The following is an 18,284-nucleotide window of genomic DNA, read 5'->3' as shown; positions in this document are numbered from 1 at the left end:
GGTTGAAATATTCTTTTCCAACCACAAGCTAACATAGACAGCTCTCCCTTGGGCTACAATTGCTAAGGCATATTATGAAAGTGAAGGATAGCATTGGAAATATTACGCTGTCTTTATTTACACTTGAGTCATAAACTATAGTCATAAACATTTGAGCCATAAACGATAGGTGCGGCTTCTAGCACAATGTATCATATGGTTTTATTGACACTCTCTTGGGAAGGACACCGTTAGAATGAAGTGGTTCTGTCAATGCCTAAATATAAAGAAATTTGTAACTGAGATAAAAGATAAGAGAGACGCCCAGTAGCAGCTGTGCCGCCTTGGCGCATCCTCGTGATCATGGGCTGACATAGCTTGAGTGAGAACAGCCCCTGTAAATAATGTAAAATAAATCGAACCTTCTTCGACCTCCAAGTCTCGTTCTGCCTCCTTCATCGAGGCCCTGATGCACCTCTCGATAGCCGAGTACGCTACCAGCATGCCAGTCCACAGCAGAATTCACATATAAGCAACTGTTAATTGCTTCATTATCTCTCATTCACTCTTTTTTCACTGTGTATTTCTTTTACAAATTTACGCAGGCACAATGAAGGTTCTCGTAATATTCGCACTGTTCGCCGTTGCGGCCCAAGGCCGCGTCATGGTTCCATCATCTGTGAAGCCATTGTCCGACGAAATGATAAACTTCATCAACAACCTCAACACCACGTGGAAGGTAAGCGTGATATCTTCCCCACGTTTTCTGAAAGTATACCTGGCGCTGCTTCCAACCTCGCCAGAATGTCATTTGGCGTTCCTTCAAATACGAACCAGGTCATTCAAAAGGCCGGTGCGCAATCTACTTGAACCATTGCCAATACTGGTAATTTTCTGAGAACGATATCTCGACACAATCGCTTCTCCGAAGGAAATATGCGACGACTGCAATGACTAACGGCTATCCTTGTCATCCTAACGGCAGCAAGGTGTGTCAACTACACATTTGTTAATGAATCACTGCACAATTAGGTAATCCGTGGCTTTCAAAGTCCTGCTGAGTTACGCGGCTACTAAATATGCGTAAGCGATGAAAAAAAAAAGCTTTGTTACCATTCCAATGAGTTTTAAGAAGTTGGCTCTTGCTTTTAAACATATCATGTTTTGTCATGTCAATCAATCAATCAATCAATCAATCAAAAATGTCAGTCATATAGCGTAAAATGATACCGCAACATGTACGGGAAGTGCGTTCCGTATGGTAACCTCTGCAACAGTGGCCGAAGAACACGGCACGCATTCAGCTTCTGCGCTAGTCTTATATACTCGAAGCTAGTTAAACACACGCTACCCGTAAATTGCCACAGTTCCTTGAAATTGTTCTAGTGTCAGTTATTTCTGTTGCCCGAGCGGAAGAGCTTGTTCTAAAGTAAAGAAAATGTATTAAAGATCAACATTTCTTAGCGTTAATTTTTGTATTCTTTAAAGAATGCTAGCCATTTCCTTCTTCATTTTACACGAAACACTAGGACGAGGTCTCGTTACCGTCGTTCATTCATAACCATTCACCTTAATCTTAGTTATCCAGGTGGAAACTGCCTTATTATGTGTCGCTAACAAGTAACACCTTTTACGACTGCTTTATAATACTCATGATTGAATTCCTTCGTCCAGGCCGGCAGAAACTTTGACGAGAACATTCCCTTCAGCTACATCAAGGGGCTGATGGGCGTCCACCCTGACAGCAAGAACTACAGGCTGCCGCTTCACTACCACGGAGAGATTCCCAATGACCTGCCGGAATCCTTTGACGCCCGTGAAAAGTGGTCCCACTGTAGCAGCATCCACCTCATCCGTGACCAGTCCACGTGTGGATCGTGCTGGGTGAGCAAAGCGAATAATTGTCACTTGATTCGGCCGCGTTCGTAACTAGAAAGCAAAAAATAATTCAATGTCTTAATAAAACAGCAGCATACCAGCTTATAGGCTAATTCCTTGCGGTCGCTTTCCGGACATGTAACAGTCAAAGGAAGTGGTGGCACTGGTTCCATAACCCGACACACGAATAGCTTCACAACGTAATAGGCTAAACGACAATAACTCTCATATCTTGATGATACCATCTATCAAGAATGGCATCCATATTTTTACGCTATACAAATATACCTTCCTAACGTCTAAGTAGCACTCGATGTCTGCAGGAGTACGCTTATTGCGAAATAGAATGATGATACGCAGCCAATAGGGAATATGAATTCTCCGAAGGTGTTGCTCTATTAGGAGTTTTAAAGCGTAGGAACGTTCTAATAAACTGAGCACTATTCCATTACGTGAGTTCGAAAGTGGGAACGGGAGCTTAATTGGTTTTATCGCAGGCGTTTGGAGCTGCGGAAGCCATGTCCGACCGAATCTGCATCCACACCAAGGGCAAAGTCCAGGTGAACATCTCTGCCGAGGATCTGCTCACATGCTGTGATAGCTGCGGTAACGGGTAAGTTCCATGCCGTAATGATTCATATGCGGGCAGCTTGAAGAGGTCGCAGTCAATCAAACCTTGACGGCCGTCTCGCCCGCTTGATAAAATCCCGCCTAATGACGTCACCTAACGCTGATGAAATAAGGGTTTTTTTTTTTTACAGTGAAGCGGTATACCTCCCGCCGGTCTGAAAATTTCGTGGCGTCAGCACAATACTCCTATAGCGCGTATGTGCCACAGAAATTGGGCCAAACCCACTACACACTCTAGACGCTCGAGTGCTCCACTGCTAGCAGAAGCGCGCGCTCCTTGCGTTTTCACCTAGGATTCCGAGGAAGGGCATTCGGAGAGGTGGATAGACGAGCCCACGAAGGCAGCCCACCAAGGAGTGCCTAAGTGTATTTACTAATAATAATAGTAATTATTGATGTTTTACGTCCCAAAACCACGATATGATCATGAGGGTCACCGTAGTGGAGGGCTCCGGAAATTTTGACAACCTGTCGTGTTTAACGTGCACCTAATGGCGAATTCCACTGGGAGATCCGGAGCGGCCGCCGAAATCCTGGAGCGAGCACTCGGATTGTAGCAAGCCAAATCTGCCAGTGGAACACGTTAATGCTCCGCGCGAGGTCGCTCCGGAAGTTGGTTATGCATACGTCACGTAAATTGGCTCCGGGAACGATTTCTGCTTCCGCTCTGTGCGTTTCCATGGCATGGGTCGCCGCTGCAAAGCGCGCATTTCGACCCCGCAGTGGCGTAAAGCAGGCGTGTCATTTTCTTGTGTTGCGCTGATAAATATGGACGAGCACATGGAAATCTCTTCTTCGATGTAGCCGATGATCTTCGGGCGTGCGCACAGTGGGTCAGGGAACATTTCTTTAAACATCATTTCGTAGAGCACGTATGGTTCGTCGTCATCGCTGCTGCTACTAATGTCAGAACTCGTGTTCTCGCTATCGCTCAGAGCAAGAAGCAAACCAGAAGCTCGTCCAGCAGAGTCAAACAACGCCAGTTTAGGAATGTGAACAAGTGCGCAGGGTGATCAGACCTCGCCTTAAACACGCTGAAGACAACCGAGTTGCCCGACTGTACCGGAAATGACGTCACCGCGTTGCCGGAGTTCCGGCGAAATCCACCTCTGAAAGACGGAGCAACTCGGAACGCTCCGTCGCGGAGTGAGTTGCTCCGAATCTGCCAGTGGAAAACGCTTTTTTTACTCCGAATCGACCAGTGGAACGCAGATTCTCGAACGCGGAGCAAGAAAACTTGCTCCGACTCGACCAGTGGAATTCGCCATAAGTACACGGACCTCAAGAATTTCGACTCCATCGATATGCGGCCGCCTCGGCCGGGATTCAAACCAGCGACCTTCGGGTGAGCAGTCGAGTACCATAACCACTGGATCACCGTAGCCGATGGAACTCTAGGTATATGAGCGCCTCTTTTAGGTTTACTTTGTCGAAATGCAGTCGCTGTGACCGATAATCAAATTCACTCAAACTCACGCGTAACCTTTATTAAAAGAATAACTACTCATAAAGCGTCGTTGAGGTTGTCGACTTGAATACTCCTACATACATCTTTTTCTTAATAGCAACAGCAAACTTCCCTGAGTTATGTAAACGTCCTCGCTGTGTTTTTCGTCTTAGGTGCAACGGAGGATACCCCGCTGCCGCTTGGCAGTTCTACAAGGAAGAAGGCCTCGTTACGGGCGGTCTGTACGGTACGGATGACGGCTGCCAGCCTTACCACTTCCCACCATGCGAACACCACACCAAGGGGCCACTGCCTCCGTGCAAGGGAGACGGTCCGACGCCCGAATGTGTGCGCGACTGTCGCAAGGGATACGAGAAGAGCTACAGCGAGGACAAACACTACGGTAAGCAAATTTCTCCCGTAACAACTGTTCCAAGTGAGGATAAAAAGTTGGGTCAGTTGATTTTTGTTGAGGTTCATGTTTATTAGCGCAAAAACGACGACACAGCTTTGAAAGCGACAAAAAATGAGTAGTCCAAAAAACGGCAGGAAGGGGAAGATGGAACCTTGCGATGAAAAAATTCGTAAGCTGGGGGGGGGGGGGGGGGGTGCTCGAGCCGACGTTTCGACAAGTGGATTTGTCTTCTTCAAGGCTGGAACTGATTTCAGTTCCAGCAAAATCAGTTCCGGCCTTGAAGAAGACAAGTCCACTTGTCGAAACGTCGGCTCGAGCACCCACCCCCTGTTTTACGGATTTCTTCATAAAAAAATCAGGACAGTTCAAAGTTAGCGTTCTATCCCATTGTAACCGTGTCGTATTTCTTTGTGCTAGCGAACATGAATCGTATTCCACGACTGGCTTTATACCCGAGAGCAGTGTTGCTGAGATATATCCGTCTTTTTTTTTTTTCGTCCTGTAAATGCATATACGTACAGGACCCGTATGTACAGGACTTGCATCACTGACCCGTCACAGTGTGCGGTCATTTCACTCTTGCGAGGCCACGTTAGTGCAAAATAGTGGTCAAATGGGCAAGAAAACGTCACTTAAGAAAACACGAGTACTCGCTCACTATTAGTTTTTCTTTCGTCTAGAGAAATACAGAATACATATATCTCGGCTGAGTAAACAAAATATTCATGATTGGAAATACTTTAAACGCTTAGCACGTATGGGAAACATGATGATGATGATGCTCCTGGGATGACTGGCACCTACCCACTCAGGAGGATCGGCCAAGAGTCGGGGGGATCATATCGTCTGAAAATTTTAAGTGCTAATAGACGTCACAGTGTCAATTAGAAAGAAGGGTTACTTTTTAATGAATTCCAGTTTTAGATGAGACCGTGCCGCATAACCTCCCAAACGATCAAAATGGTTATGTCATTATGACAATTTAAAAATTATTAGCCGTTGATGTCTCGAATAAGACGATTTGATTTGCATATGAATTTCTGGGTAGCACTGCATATATTCCCGTCCGAGTGCCCCAGCACAGAAGCATAACATTCATCCTCCGTCATCGCATCAAACTTATCCTTTTTCTTCTTTTCTTCCTCCTCCTTCTGATAATAATAATCGTAATAATAATAATAAGAAGATGTTTGCTTGTCTTTTGTGTTAACTTAGTAGTTTTAAATCTTCATATCTACAATTCTTGACTTATCCCCCAGTGTGGGTATCAGCCATGTGTAGAGGCACATCATCATCATCATCATCATCAGAAGAAGAAGAAGAAGAATGGACGCTTTGTGTGCAGAAAGCACCAGGAATTGTTATCGGGAGCACGAACTCCTTAGCAGAAAGTGAAAATGGTGCCTGGATAACATCATGCTGCCCCTTTGATGTAAATTATTTTGGCGACTTCGCGCAATGTCTGATTTCGACAGCTGACCCTGGCGGCCGCGTTGTAAGAATCGAAATCACATCTTCGAGCCCTTCTGTGTTCTATGTGCGAATGTGTGGATGTTAATCTGGCATTCTTGTTAACAGAGACCCAAAAATAGCGTATCATACCTGCAGCGAGTCAAATATATTAAATGCTGATAAGCAGTCAAAATAGAATCGGCGCTTGTGAATGAGAGTGCATTCGAACCGTCTGTTATACTAGGTAACAGCGTTCCAGTTATGCAATCGGGAAATCACTAGTGTTATAATTTATCCATCTGAAATGCGCATTAAAATCAATACACCGCCTTCCCTCAACGGGCGAACATGCTATCTTGCTAATGCCAGAGCAAAAATTCGCGTCCTCAGAGCTCAAACTCATTTATGGAGGCACAAAAATTTCATCTATTGTTCCATAGAAGGGCCCCGCCACGGTGGTCTAGTGGTTATGGCATTCGATTGCTGACCCGAAGGTCGCGGGATCGAATCCCGGCCGCGGCTGCTGCATTTTCGATGGAGGCGAAAATGTTTGAGGTCCATGTACTTAGATTTAGGTGCACGTTAAAGAACCGCGGGTGGTTCCTCCACTACGGCGTCTCTCATAATCATATCGTGGTTTTGGGACGTTAAACCACAGATATTATTATTATTTGTTCCATAGAAGGCAAGAGGGACAGCAACAGCAAAAAAGTCCTTGGTGAGGAAAAGTTGGGAAAGTGAATGGAATTTAACGAAACAACCTTTACACACGCCTTTGTAACATATTTTTCTCAGATCTACTGTACCTTCTGTCTTTCAGTGACATTACATAACCAGATTAACGAATGATTTGTCCCAAGACATTAAAATTATTTTACCCTGCTGCACATTGCTGCACCTCAATTCGTAAATATTGATTCTTCATACTCTGCAGGCAAGAAAGTCTACACGCTTTCTGGCGACGAAACCCAGATCAAGACTGAGATATTCAAGAACGGACCTGTGGAGGCAGACTTCACTGTCTACGCGGACTTCCTCTCATACAAGAGCGGTAAGGTTTATATATAGTTTTAACTCTGGGTTTTTTTTTTCTCTCCCTCTCCCTTTCTATGTTTGTGCGCGTTTTGAACTCGTACTCATTACTCGTGGAACTTGATGTGTTTATTCCGCCGTTCTTGCGCAACACCGGTTGTAGTTCTGCTGTGTGTTCGTTTGTACTGTACGTGTGTGATGCTAGTTCTTGTCCTGTTTTTTTTTCTCTCAGGACCTCAACCTCTTGCCCCTAGTGTAGCGTAGCAAACAACAGACTTGTTTTGTTGACCTCCCTGCTTGTCCTGTATTCGTTTCTCTATCTCTCTTGGCGTTTTCTTTGCTTATTCTTCGTAACTTTTCATGTTGTTCTCACTATTAGATTTGCGCAAGTACGTCCCCCGCTCTATTCACGTGCGAATGGAGCGAGCCGCTCTCGTATTGGCTCAATTAAGGACACTCGAGTTGGCATCGAACTTTACGGTCTGTACAGTGAGTGGAAGTATTCATCTTTAAGAATTAGCTTTTTTAAGCAAAATTCCGTGTTTGCTGCAGGGCTATGTCTTCACGAGGATATAACTTATATCCTCGGTTTCTTGCATTACGGTAATGCAAGAAACCATAACAACCAGTCAGCTACTTACTTGAATCCAACAGCCAGGCTGGATAAAGTCAGGGTACTTGTGTGATTGCATGAGACCAATGTTTCTGTCATACCAGCAAATAGCCTACAGTTGTCAACATTAGGCAATATTGCTGAACGTGAGCCAAAACCTGCGAACGTCTGTTAGTGCTAACCAGTGTTTGTACTGTGCGAGCCAATATGTTTTAGACACTCAATAGTTTTAGACACTCACTTCACAAATCGCGGCAACAGTTAGGGGCATTCACCAAGATATGTTTTCCGATATAAAATATGCCGTGGAAAATTTTCGTTAGCTTTGTCTGTGGAGGTCATTCATTCTGAATGCCTTGCGTTTCAGTGTGCGAAATTGTATTTCTTTATAACTTGATTTCTGGCGTACACGTCATTTGCATATAGCTCTTAGCTTTAAGGGAAATTGGATCGATTTCAGGCCCGAAATATCGTGTTGCTACCTTATTCTGGTTGAATTAGCAGGCGCCGTTTGCAAACATATTGTCTCGTAACTATTGTTGTCTAATACAGTAATCTGACGGACCGTTTGCTTACTGAAGCATGCCTCTGAATTTTCCCGTCGCGCAGGTGTTTACCAGCAGCACAGCAGCCAGGTTCTCGGAGGCCACGCGATTCGCATCCTTGGCTGGGGCTCCGAGAACGGCGTTCCATACTGGCTGGTCGCAAACTCCTGGAACCCAGACTGGGGAGACAAAGGCGAGTGTTTGATGCGAAAAAAGTACCTCGTTTTTTGTGTTTTTTTTTGTTATTAAACTACGAACCAATGAACTGATTTATCCGTCTTTGACAATGAGTTTAGCTTTTCATCCCATAGTATTTACTTTAGCTTACCCCCATTGTTATCACCTTGAAGGCGCTATACGCTCTACTTAATGTTTTGCGTGTAAATAATTCCCGGAAAATAAAAGCTTCGAAATGACCGTTCCAAAGAGTCTGTTACGTTATTGTGTGGCGGCATGATGATGTCACAAAGCGAAGTTATCTGTTACCTCCTGATTACGTCACATGGTGACGTCACTATGTAACTTCATCGCTGTCTCAGAGGACATGACGGGGGTTTTCTGTTCGGGGACGGACCCGGGGTGACGCCGCAAAATTGAGCAGCTGTGCCATTTGCAGCTCCGTTATAAAATAATGAACACGTCTTGCCCTGATTATATGAGCTCATCAACTCTTAATCCCGTATTATGTCGTTTCTTGACCACGCGCCGGCCATTGATATACTTTGAAAGCGATAAGCTCTGGGCGCTCCAAGAAAAGTCTTCTTTGCGTACGCGTGCTGCAGAGTTTCTTAAGATGGCGTCGGCGTATGACGCAAAGCGATAACAGGGTACGCGCAAAGTGGCTAACCGCTTTTGAAAGGCGTAGAAAGTATGCGGGCTGTGCAATGCAAAACTAACAATGACACCTGCGTTTTATTCTTCCAGGCTACTTCAAGATTCGCCGCGGAAATGACGAGTGTGGTATTGAGGACGATATCAACGCCGGTATTCCCAAGGAACTCAAGGCATAGAAGGCATAAGGAACGAAGATTCTAGTGACGTTATGTGGATAACAATAAAAAGTGACGTGCTCTTTATTAAACGTATCTTGTTGCGCCGAGGACATTCAAGTAGAGTTTCTAATTTTACTGCGCACTTGTCAGACAACACTTTCTGCAACCAGAACACCTGTGGAGATAACGGTACGAATACACTGATTAGGGTTTTATTGTAGCTATAATTATTAAGGCGAACGCTTAAGATGCTTCATCAAACTCGAAAATTGACCGTCAGTGGCTTCGGCGTCTCGAGTCAGCGGCGTAAACACGAGCGATGTAAAAAATCATCTTGTAATCAGGTCACTATGACGTCATCACGAAGTCCCATAGCGTGACGTCACATGATGGCGTCATAACATGCCATCGGCTCTTGGTAAAAGGTGGGCCGATCACGGAGGCAGGGTATAAAATCAGTTCAGGTGAACAAAGCTTGCAATGCCTCCTATCCTGGAGGCAGTGAAAAACCACGTATGGTGCAAAAATCTTTCGGGGGGGGGGGGGGGGGGGAGGATCAATACATCGACGGAGAAGAAAAAGACTGTCGCTTTCGCCTTCGAGTCGCGTTAGGCGAATGCATAAGGCACCCTGTTAGTTTCTTGCTACCCGATATACCACAAATATTTATGGTCCATAGTACACAATACATGATCGATAGTTTAGGACTGTAGCGTAAGTTTATGGAATTCAAAACATACAAACAAAACAGGTACTGAGAGGCAGACAGAAAACTGGCAAGACCTAACCAAACCACAAGAGATATTTCTGTAGAGTTTTTCTTGTATGCAGTCGCACTAGTGTAACGAAATCAAACGTGTCGCATGCCCAATGATGGTTGGTAGAGGTGGAGGTGATCATTATGTCGAAACATAGCCTGTTTGACCAGGCGGGGTATTGCCCATTTAATAAGCTCATATAGGAAATGTTCATGTCAAAGTCCAAAGCGCTTGAGAAGATATCTTGCCTGCCTTTACCTCGGGCTTCGCAGAGATCGGAGTACCGTTGGAACTCGATTCAGCGAAGTGATGGCCACGCTCAAATTATTTCGCTAAATCGGAAGTTTCGTAAAATCGAGGAAATGATGTTTCGGTCCTTCGAAATGTAAGCTTGTAACATTAGCGAAAGCCAAAAAACGCCAGGCCTGCGCGGAAAGCGCAGCACAGTCACAGCGAAAGCTGGAAGAGCGGCATTTCTAGAGCCCGTTATAAACTCTCCTGTGGCTACTAATACAGGTACATTAGCAACGTACCCACTACGCCACAAAGCGTAATTTTTGGGAAGTTGGGAAGCACCCAGCACGACATTATTCGTTGTTCTGCGGAGAAGCGAGGCACCATATGTAAGCGATTATGTGCAGTTTGTTGATGCGGCGGTTGATGACGATGAATAATTATGGTTGCGCCCTTTGTAATGGGCTGGAAGCTTTAAACGACCCACTAGTTACGTAATGCATATTGTGTGACGCCCTGTCGTTATTTAACTGTCCCACCACGCTTTATAACGCACTTTAACCGGAGAAACGTAGAGCGAGAGAGAGAGAGAGAATTGACTTTATTGAGACCCTAAGGAAATGGATCATGGGAGCCTTATGGGCTTTCTTGGCAACCAACAGAAGTGCACTTGAGAGGAACCCACTACGCTATAAATCATTGTAATTTTTGAGAAGAAGGGCAGTAGGCACTGTGCCATTTTTCGTCATTCTACAGACAGCCGTGGTACCTGCTAAACGCATGTAAGGCATTATGGGCACTTTGTTGATGCGTTAATAGAGAGAACAGCTTTTGTTACTTATTTACGCTGTTGTGAGTTTACTAGCACTGCAGCATTGTATTATAAGCGACAAATAAAATTTGATATCTATCGTTCCAGCTCATTTCATTCTGTAAACGCACTGCCCGACAACACTTGCGTTTTTTGCCTTTATTGCATCGCAGGAATGAGACTGGAGTATATGCCAACAATTTCAGTAAGAAGGATGCACACACCCGCGCTGCAAGCGCGGTACCATGACTTCGAGCCGGATCTGTAGGTATGAAGACTAACCCTGCATGTGCTTCACAATCATGTTGGCACGTAAAATCCTAAAATTTTTCGGCAAATCATTTTGGTAGAGCGACCAACCCGGAAAGGCAAAGGTCTTGGTTTAGATCCCCGGATCAATGTGACTCTCTCGTCAACTAAGAAAATTTTCTTTCTGAATAATCCGTATGGATTGCTTAGGTGTGGGTGTCAATTTTTATTTCTTAGAACTTGTTTTTGTTCGCCACATAGAACTTCTCTTCGGTTTTATTGGTTTCTTTTTGTACGATCGGGGCTGTGGGCGAGGCGCACACTTTGATCTCTTCTCCCCTGTTGTCGCAATTTTGCAACACGCTTGATCTGGGCCCATTAATTCTTATGGGACGCTCATTAGAGTGCAATCTTGATCTGGCCGTTTTATGGGGTCATCAGGTCGCAACCAGGCATTGTGTCGCCATGCAAGTCTTACGAATAAAAAAGTCACAGTTTCTCCGCAATGACGAAGCAATGAATGCGATAGCAATAAATTGGAATGTAACGCGAAAAACGGAAAGCAGCTCGAAATTGCCAGCGCATCGCTCGAGCCCAAAGGACGCACGAAAAGAACGCACACAGGACGAGCGCGAACTATCATGCGTCACAGCTCGATGCTTGAAGCGCACTGCTCAAACATAAAGCAGGGCGCACGAAACGAACGAACAGATACACACAAGACGAGCGCGAAGTGTTACAGCTGTTACTTATTTCTGTTTGAACAGCGCGCTTCTTTCGCAAACGCGGCCGCTGTAGCGAGCCAAGTGACCTTCGTACGCTCTGTGACTTCAGCGCGAACATGACGGCGAAATCACACGACATACAACCCCCCGCTCCCCCCCCCCCCGGCCGCCCCCTTCTTTCCTCGAGATAAGCGCACGAAGGAGACCACGCCCTGTAGGGCGAAGAGCAACGGCGTTCGCAGGAGCGGGGCGACGATCTTTAAAGCGCGCCATGCGCGCACGTCGAGCCATCTATGTGGTGACTAAGAAAGCATGCTGAAGTAAATGGTGTATATAAATAGCTCGCCGTTAGCAGGCTGACAGACGGTACTGTTGGTGGCCTAACCGTCTAACACCGCGCGCTGCAAAGCGAGAGGTCGGCTGTTCTATCGCGCGCGTCGGGAAGTTTTTCTGAATTATTTTTCTTTGTGGCTTTTATCTATATATATAAACATATACATATACGGTGCATGACGGCGGCGACGGGGACGGCAAAAATCAGCCGAGACTGTCCATATAATTGCTATGGCAATAAAATGCATTGCACATAGGCGCTTCCACGGAGCGCGAGCGCTTAAAAATCTCGTACGGTAGTATCCATTCTGCTGGGTAATCAAAATCATCATCCCCTGCATCATTCAATGTTGATGAAACAACCACAAATGGAGAGGCCGGTTCACCAACCAAGTCTTAGTTTGCTCAGTGCAAAAGCATGCAAACATAATGATATATTTTTTAGCTTAAAAGGTGTTCTCTTATTCCGATAGTTTATCCATTCGACCAAAGTACCGTAATAACTGGTGTCCTGACTATAGTAACGGAGGGTGTTCAGTATAGCAAGGTAATGCCTGTAGTCTTCGTAAGAGCGAGATGTTACAGAAATGTAACACTCGGGAACTTATGCCCTGTAGTTATATACTGCTTACAGCCTGCGCCAACGTGAGAAGCTCACTCACATAGCTCTTTCTGGACGTCTACAACAAGTCGATATTCCCACCGAAACTTTATTTCGCGTATGACTCGGCCTACTTGGCCCTTTCCTTGTGTCAACTAAGGTCACACAAATGGTTTACTGTTGTAAGTGATTTGTAATAATAATAATAATAATAATAATAATAATAATAATAATAATAATAATAATAATAATAATAATAATAATAATAATAATAATAATAATAATAATAATAATAATAATAATAATAATATGTGGGGTTGAACGTCCCTAAGCCACGATATGATTATGAGAGACGCCGTAGTAGAGGGCCCAGGAAATTTCCACCACCTGGGGTTCTTTAACGTGCACCTAAATCTAAGTACACGGGCCTCAAACATTTTCGCCTCCATCGAAAATGCAGCCGCCGCGGCCGGGATTCGATCGCGCGACCTTTGTAAGTGATCTGTCTGCCAGTGGCGCCAGATATAATGCCAATTTCCTCCTACTCAACACGCTCCTATGTTACCTCGTCACGGATCGCGGGCGTCACATCTTGTCAGATGTAAATTATCATATTCTTTGTGCATGTCTCGCTATGCGTGCTCTAGCGCCAGCTTGCCATCCACAAACCAACGGCCTTCCAGAGCAACTAAACAGGACATTTACCGACATGCTATACTCATGCATGTTTCCGCAGATCACGTTTCCGCAGATCGACGCTATCTCACGCTCCGCACTGTCTTCCTTTCATGACCGCCGTAGTGCGAGCTCGGAGCAAACTCGTGTTCTCGAGAAGCTCGGGCCATCCTGCATAGCACCCCAGTATACACCTTCGGGGAGGAATCATCCATCTCGGAAATGTAACTCGAGCTGTCTGCGGCAGCACAGCAAGCAAGAATGTGGTCAGCCATTAATGACAGATGGCAAATGCGAGCTGTCACATTGCCGGCAGCTTGACATGTAGTCACTTTCAATAGCGATTACAGCTAATGTTCGGAAGGAGCCCTAAATGCATGTACAGAGCTTCATTCCATAGTCAACAGAGAGTGTACATTTCACAAGACTGACAAAGCCGTAAGCAGAAATGCCATCAATAGCGGCCAACGTGGCTTCAACACACATTACAATGCTAAACCAAGAGAATTTCATAGCCTTACTAATCACAACAAGTTTCATTCTCTTCAAATAGACCGAGCGGCAGCTCAATGAGAGGTTGTCAGTAACGACGCCCGGGCCAGAAAGCGACCCCTCAAAACGTAATACACAAATCGAGCCTTGATGTAAATCGCTTCCACGTCACATTCCAACAAATTAATGCAATCAACGTACGTTGTGACGCTTTTTAATCTTGAAAATATGGCATCCCCACATCTGCCACATACTGAAGCAGCGCGGGTAGCCCACAAAAGGTCGCTGCACGGCACCTAAGGCAAATGCAAGGAGCCTATACTGATATAGACTTACTTTGCACCGTAAGCATTTCCGCAGGTCTCAACAGCCGCCCGAAGTTTCTCAGCAGCTGTAATTTACAGAAGATGGGTAGCCGTCAACACCCTTATGTACTAGAAGAGTTTGGATGCGAGCTCGTTGGTACGGGTCCATCTTAAAAAGACAGCGCTAATTTAAAAATATGGACAGAAGAAACATAACATTCTTTCATAAGCTATATATTTGTGCACGCACAATAAAAGCTTTGTTAGCAGTCAGCGCCCGCCCTCGTTTGCTGTTTCTTCTGTCCATGTTTAAATTAGCGCTGTGTGTTTAAGATGGACCCTTATGTATAGGAGGATCAAATGTGACAGCTGTCAGAAGGCTTTTCATGGCTTTATAAGTGACGTGGACGCATGCGCCTTTGGTGCCTGAAGGATGAAATTGGAGGAAGCTTTCCGTCACGCACGTAGACAGTTTTCTCAAGCCAACTCTTCGTGATCTATTCCGGTTTTTTCCATCTCAGGAAGTCAACCTGGCACGCGACTCGCCTGACTTCGCCCAAACAAGAGTGCGTCAATTATCCCCCACACCCCCACCCCTCCTTGGATACGCCTATGCGTGCGACAAATCTGTATGTTTCAAAGTTGATTGATTTTCATCGCTCACCAACGATGGCTACACGATTCAGTAGTTTACTTTCTTAGACCAGGCGCGTCTAGTTACAGGCAGTGCATGGCAGAGCACCTAGTGTCTTCTTGTCTCGGCGTACAACACGAAGCGAGGCGGTTCGACTCGCTTGTAACTTCAATCTATCTGGTCGAGCCATATACTGTTGCCACTGCAGCCGAGAATTTGTTCCTCCTTCCTCGATCACGTTTCGTCGACAAAAAAAGGACATACAAAAACCAGGACGAATAGCATCGTGTTTCGTGAATCGCTGCAAATCACTGCCGCAGAAGCACGCGTTTATACTAGAAGGGCATAGAGTACATATCTGCAACTCGCTTTGTCTACTCTACACTGTGGGCACTACAAGAGAGGAAAAGGAAAGAAAAGACTGGAGAACTTGTTAATTTCTGCCTTGTAATTCTGATAAGCAATGGCACTCATGACTCCTAAAAAACTCGTGACTTTGATTTTAGGCACAGGGACACCAGATTACATTCTCCTCATGTTATCTGTTTCCAGTAAAGTTCAGCCTCCGTACGCTTTGGGGTTGTCATATGACACTTTTCAATTCTGTCGAGCTACGTCCTTGTCGGTACAGTGATAAGAAGACAAAAAAATGTTCTCTTACAACTGTCTGCTGCAACTGATGCGGGGTCTCGCATCGGACAGGTGCATATGAGGTTGTCATGTGACACTTCTCAGTTCGGGCAAACTCTATATTGATATAAAGGGGCGTGTCGGATAAGCTCGATCCATTGTTGACAGCGTCATGCGACCAGATAGGAATAGGGCACCGACGATAACCCGAATTGCATATTTTACCGATACGGGCTATAAGAGAAGAGATACTTTCCGTTTAGCACGACGCACGGCCGAGGCAAAGCCAAGGTAAGACCTCACAACTTCTTGCTCTCCTTAATATCTCTTAGAATTAACGATATTGAAATAGGTGATACTAAACATTCGTTCATTCAAATATTAAAAGCCTTATCTTCTTTCGCTAATCAAGAGAAGCAGGCACAAGAAAAAACTGCAGGTATTACACTGAATAACTTTACGTGCCGTATCAAAGTGGCGCAAAACTAGAGCGATGTTAAAAAACACTCCTCACATACACCTCAATACTATCACCCAGTCTTACGTCGACGCGAATAGGGAAAATTGATCGCAAAGTTATTATGTTTATTTCTTCTGTTAGCGTGGTCACGGGCACTGGTTACTTCTGTATACATGTATGCTCCTCCGGCCAGCAACCCCTTTCCCTTGTCTTCGTAGTCGAGATCAAACTTTTCGCTATGCATAATGAACTCGTCCAAACTTTCACTTTTACTAGTAGCTTTCGATACGTGTTGCACGGTGCCGTTATTACGGTAAATAAAAACTGTTAAAAAACTGTTTTCTAGTGTGCAACTTCGATTCTGTCCATGCCAGGGGACATGACATAGCTAAATTGGAATCAATATCTTCTCAGATTTCGTGGTATCAAGTTTTGTCTCAGCACGTTAACGAGTCTAACATAATGCTCATCTGCCAATGTCGCAAGAGAATCTTCCAGTCACCGTTATCGCTTCTGTGCGTTCACTTGAATAAATGTTCCCTCCCAGAGGAGAAGCTAAAAAAACTCAAGAAACTTTTTTCGCGTGCTTACACGACACCCCGGTTCAAGTGTCCTGAGCTAAGTATTCTTCTTTGTGATCATTATTACTTAAACCATTAAGCCTCATTTCTAATGCGACAACATAAAATGTGCGGCATATGGCTGCTTCAAATCTTAACAAGTCGCTAAACCAGGTCAATTTGTGACATCGCGCTTGCTTGGATAGTGCGTTGATGTCGACAGAAGCATGACACCTACTAAGACAGCGAATGCCCACTGAATACTGTCGACCCACCAATAGCAACAGCGACGCATCAACTTCGGACCTAAATTGATAGGCATTAATTAATATGACGTTCGAAAAAGAGCGCCTCTTGCACCGCAATCGCAAAACACATGGTCAGCTGCGAGGCGTAAAACATTAAATAGCACGCTGACTCCGCAATGATAAGGGAAACTCAAGTTTTGTGCCAGAACTAGAGCGCCTGCATGTCAAAACGCCCGATGAAACTGTGCGCTTCTATAAGACAGTATTTTCTTCGCACAAGCCAGCATATAAGATAATAGAACTTAGACAAAAAGAAAATTTAGTGCGGCATCATTGCGCGTTTCAAGAGAAGCTGTTTGGTTGGCTCCCTGCTTCATCTATTGCCAAATGAGTCGACAAGCAAATGTTCTAATCCAAGACTACGCATAAATCCTCCAGTCCGGCGTCAAACGACATAGTTAACGCTGAGCGAAAAAGTATAGACAAGCAACGTTAACGCTATTTCCTTAATTCCTTTCTAAAGCCAAGATGAAGTCGTTCGTCGCGTGCGTGTTGTTCGTGGTGGCGGCGCAAGGCCGTTTGATGGTGCCGTCGTTCGTGGAGCCACTGTCGGAAGAAATGATCAACTTCATCAACAATATCAACACGACGTGGAAGGTGAGTCCTATATATATATATATATATATATATATATATATATATATATATATATATATATATATATATATATATATATATATATATATATAGTTCCGCGAACCACAATAATCGGAACGTGCTTTTTTTTATATCAAGTCCTTGTTTGTGAACTGAAGGCCCTTTGCGTACTCCTGTGACTTCAAAAGCTACAGTATAGCGTTGCTCATCCCGACAGAATTATGCCAACGAACGTTGCTTACACTTCGTTTCGACACAAGTTACATCTGTGCTGTAACGCGAGTGGCGGCGTTACGTCAGACAGTGAGCTGCCCTCTAGACGCCAATGTGGTCAACGTGCGTGGTAAGTCCATGATATGCACACAACTACTCGAATTACACAGATACATCCATTTATATAAAAAAGACTTGGTTCAGAGTGCGGCATATCAAGAAGGCCCTCGTTGACTGCTTCGCACGAAACCGATTCCCACAATGCGCGGGATCTGCCGGAATGTTTCTGTTTTAAATTTCTGCTTTTAAGTTTCTAGCGTATGCAGCCCTTTCAGGCTTGCAAGGCTTTATTTTCCAGAGACTTTACCTATGGGTACAACGATGGCATTCGGGCAGTGGTACGTCGTTATATCGTTGTGATATATAGTTGTGGTTGTGGTGTATTGGTATATCGTTAATATGCGTATATATGGGTTCACCTGCATCCAGCTCAAAACACTATTGCTTCGACTGCTTTGTCCAGGCCGGCAGGAACTTTGACGAGAACGTTCCCCTCAGCTACGTCAAGAAGCTGATGGGCGTCCGCCCTGACAGCAGCAAGTACAGGCTCCCGCTTCATTACCACGAGGAGATTCCCGATGACCTGCCGGAATCTTTCGACGCCCGTGAATATTGGTCCCACTGTAGCAGCATCCACCTCATCCGGGATCAGTCGG

At 45.0% G+C, this 18,284-nt stretch overlaps 2 protein-coding genes across 2 annotated transcripts in view; both read left to right on the top strand.

Moving 5' to 3' along the window:
* The first annotated feature begins 569 nt into the window (after positions 1 to 569).
* LOC119386401 (cathepsin B) lies at positions 570 to 9,033 on the top strand. The gene is made up of 7 exons (XM_037653717.2): positions 570 to 718; positions 1,654 to 1,863; positions 2,355 to 2,470; positions 4,108 to 4,337; positions 6,736 to 6,852; positions 8,056 to 8,184; positions 8,916 to 9,033. The coding sequence occupies exons 1-7, from the start codon at positions 590 to 592 to the stop codon at positions 8,999 to 9,001; spliced, it is 1,017 nt and encodes a 338-aa protein (XP_037509645.1). The 5' UTR covers positions 570 to 589; the 3' UTR covers positions 9,002 to 9,033.
* Positions 9,034 to 17,265: 8,232 nt separating this feature from the next.
* Positions 17,266 to 18,284, top strand: part of LOC119388404 (cathepsin B) — a 12,051-nt gene continuing 11,032 nt past the window's right edge. The window contains exons 1-2 of the mRNA XM_037656110.2: positions 17,266 to 17,355; positions 18,092 to 18,284. The exon at positions 18,092 to 18,284 is cut by the window's right edge and continues 17 nt beyond it. Coding sequence (XP_037512038.2) covers positions 17,281 to 17,355; positions 18,092 to 18,284 — 268 coding nt within the window. The 5' untranslated portion in view covers positions 17,266 to 17,280. The remainder of the gene's footprint in view (positions 17,356 to 18,091) is intronic.

This window comes from Rhipicephalus sanguineus, chromosome 3 (assembly GCF_013339695.2).
Source record: "Rhipicephalus sanguineus isolate Rsan-2018 chromosome 3, BIME_Rsan_1.4, whole genome shotgun sequence".
Lineage (NCBI taxonomy): Eukaryota > Metazoa > Arthropoda > Arachnida > Ixodida > Ixodidae > Rhipicephalus > Rhipicephalus sanguineus.
The sequence above is the reverse complement of the archived record's forward strand: the minus strand, read 5'-3'. Positions and strand labels throughout refer to the sequence as shown.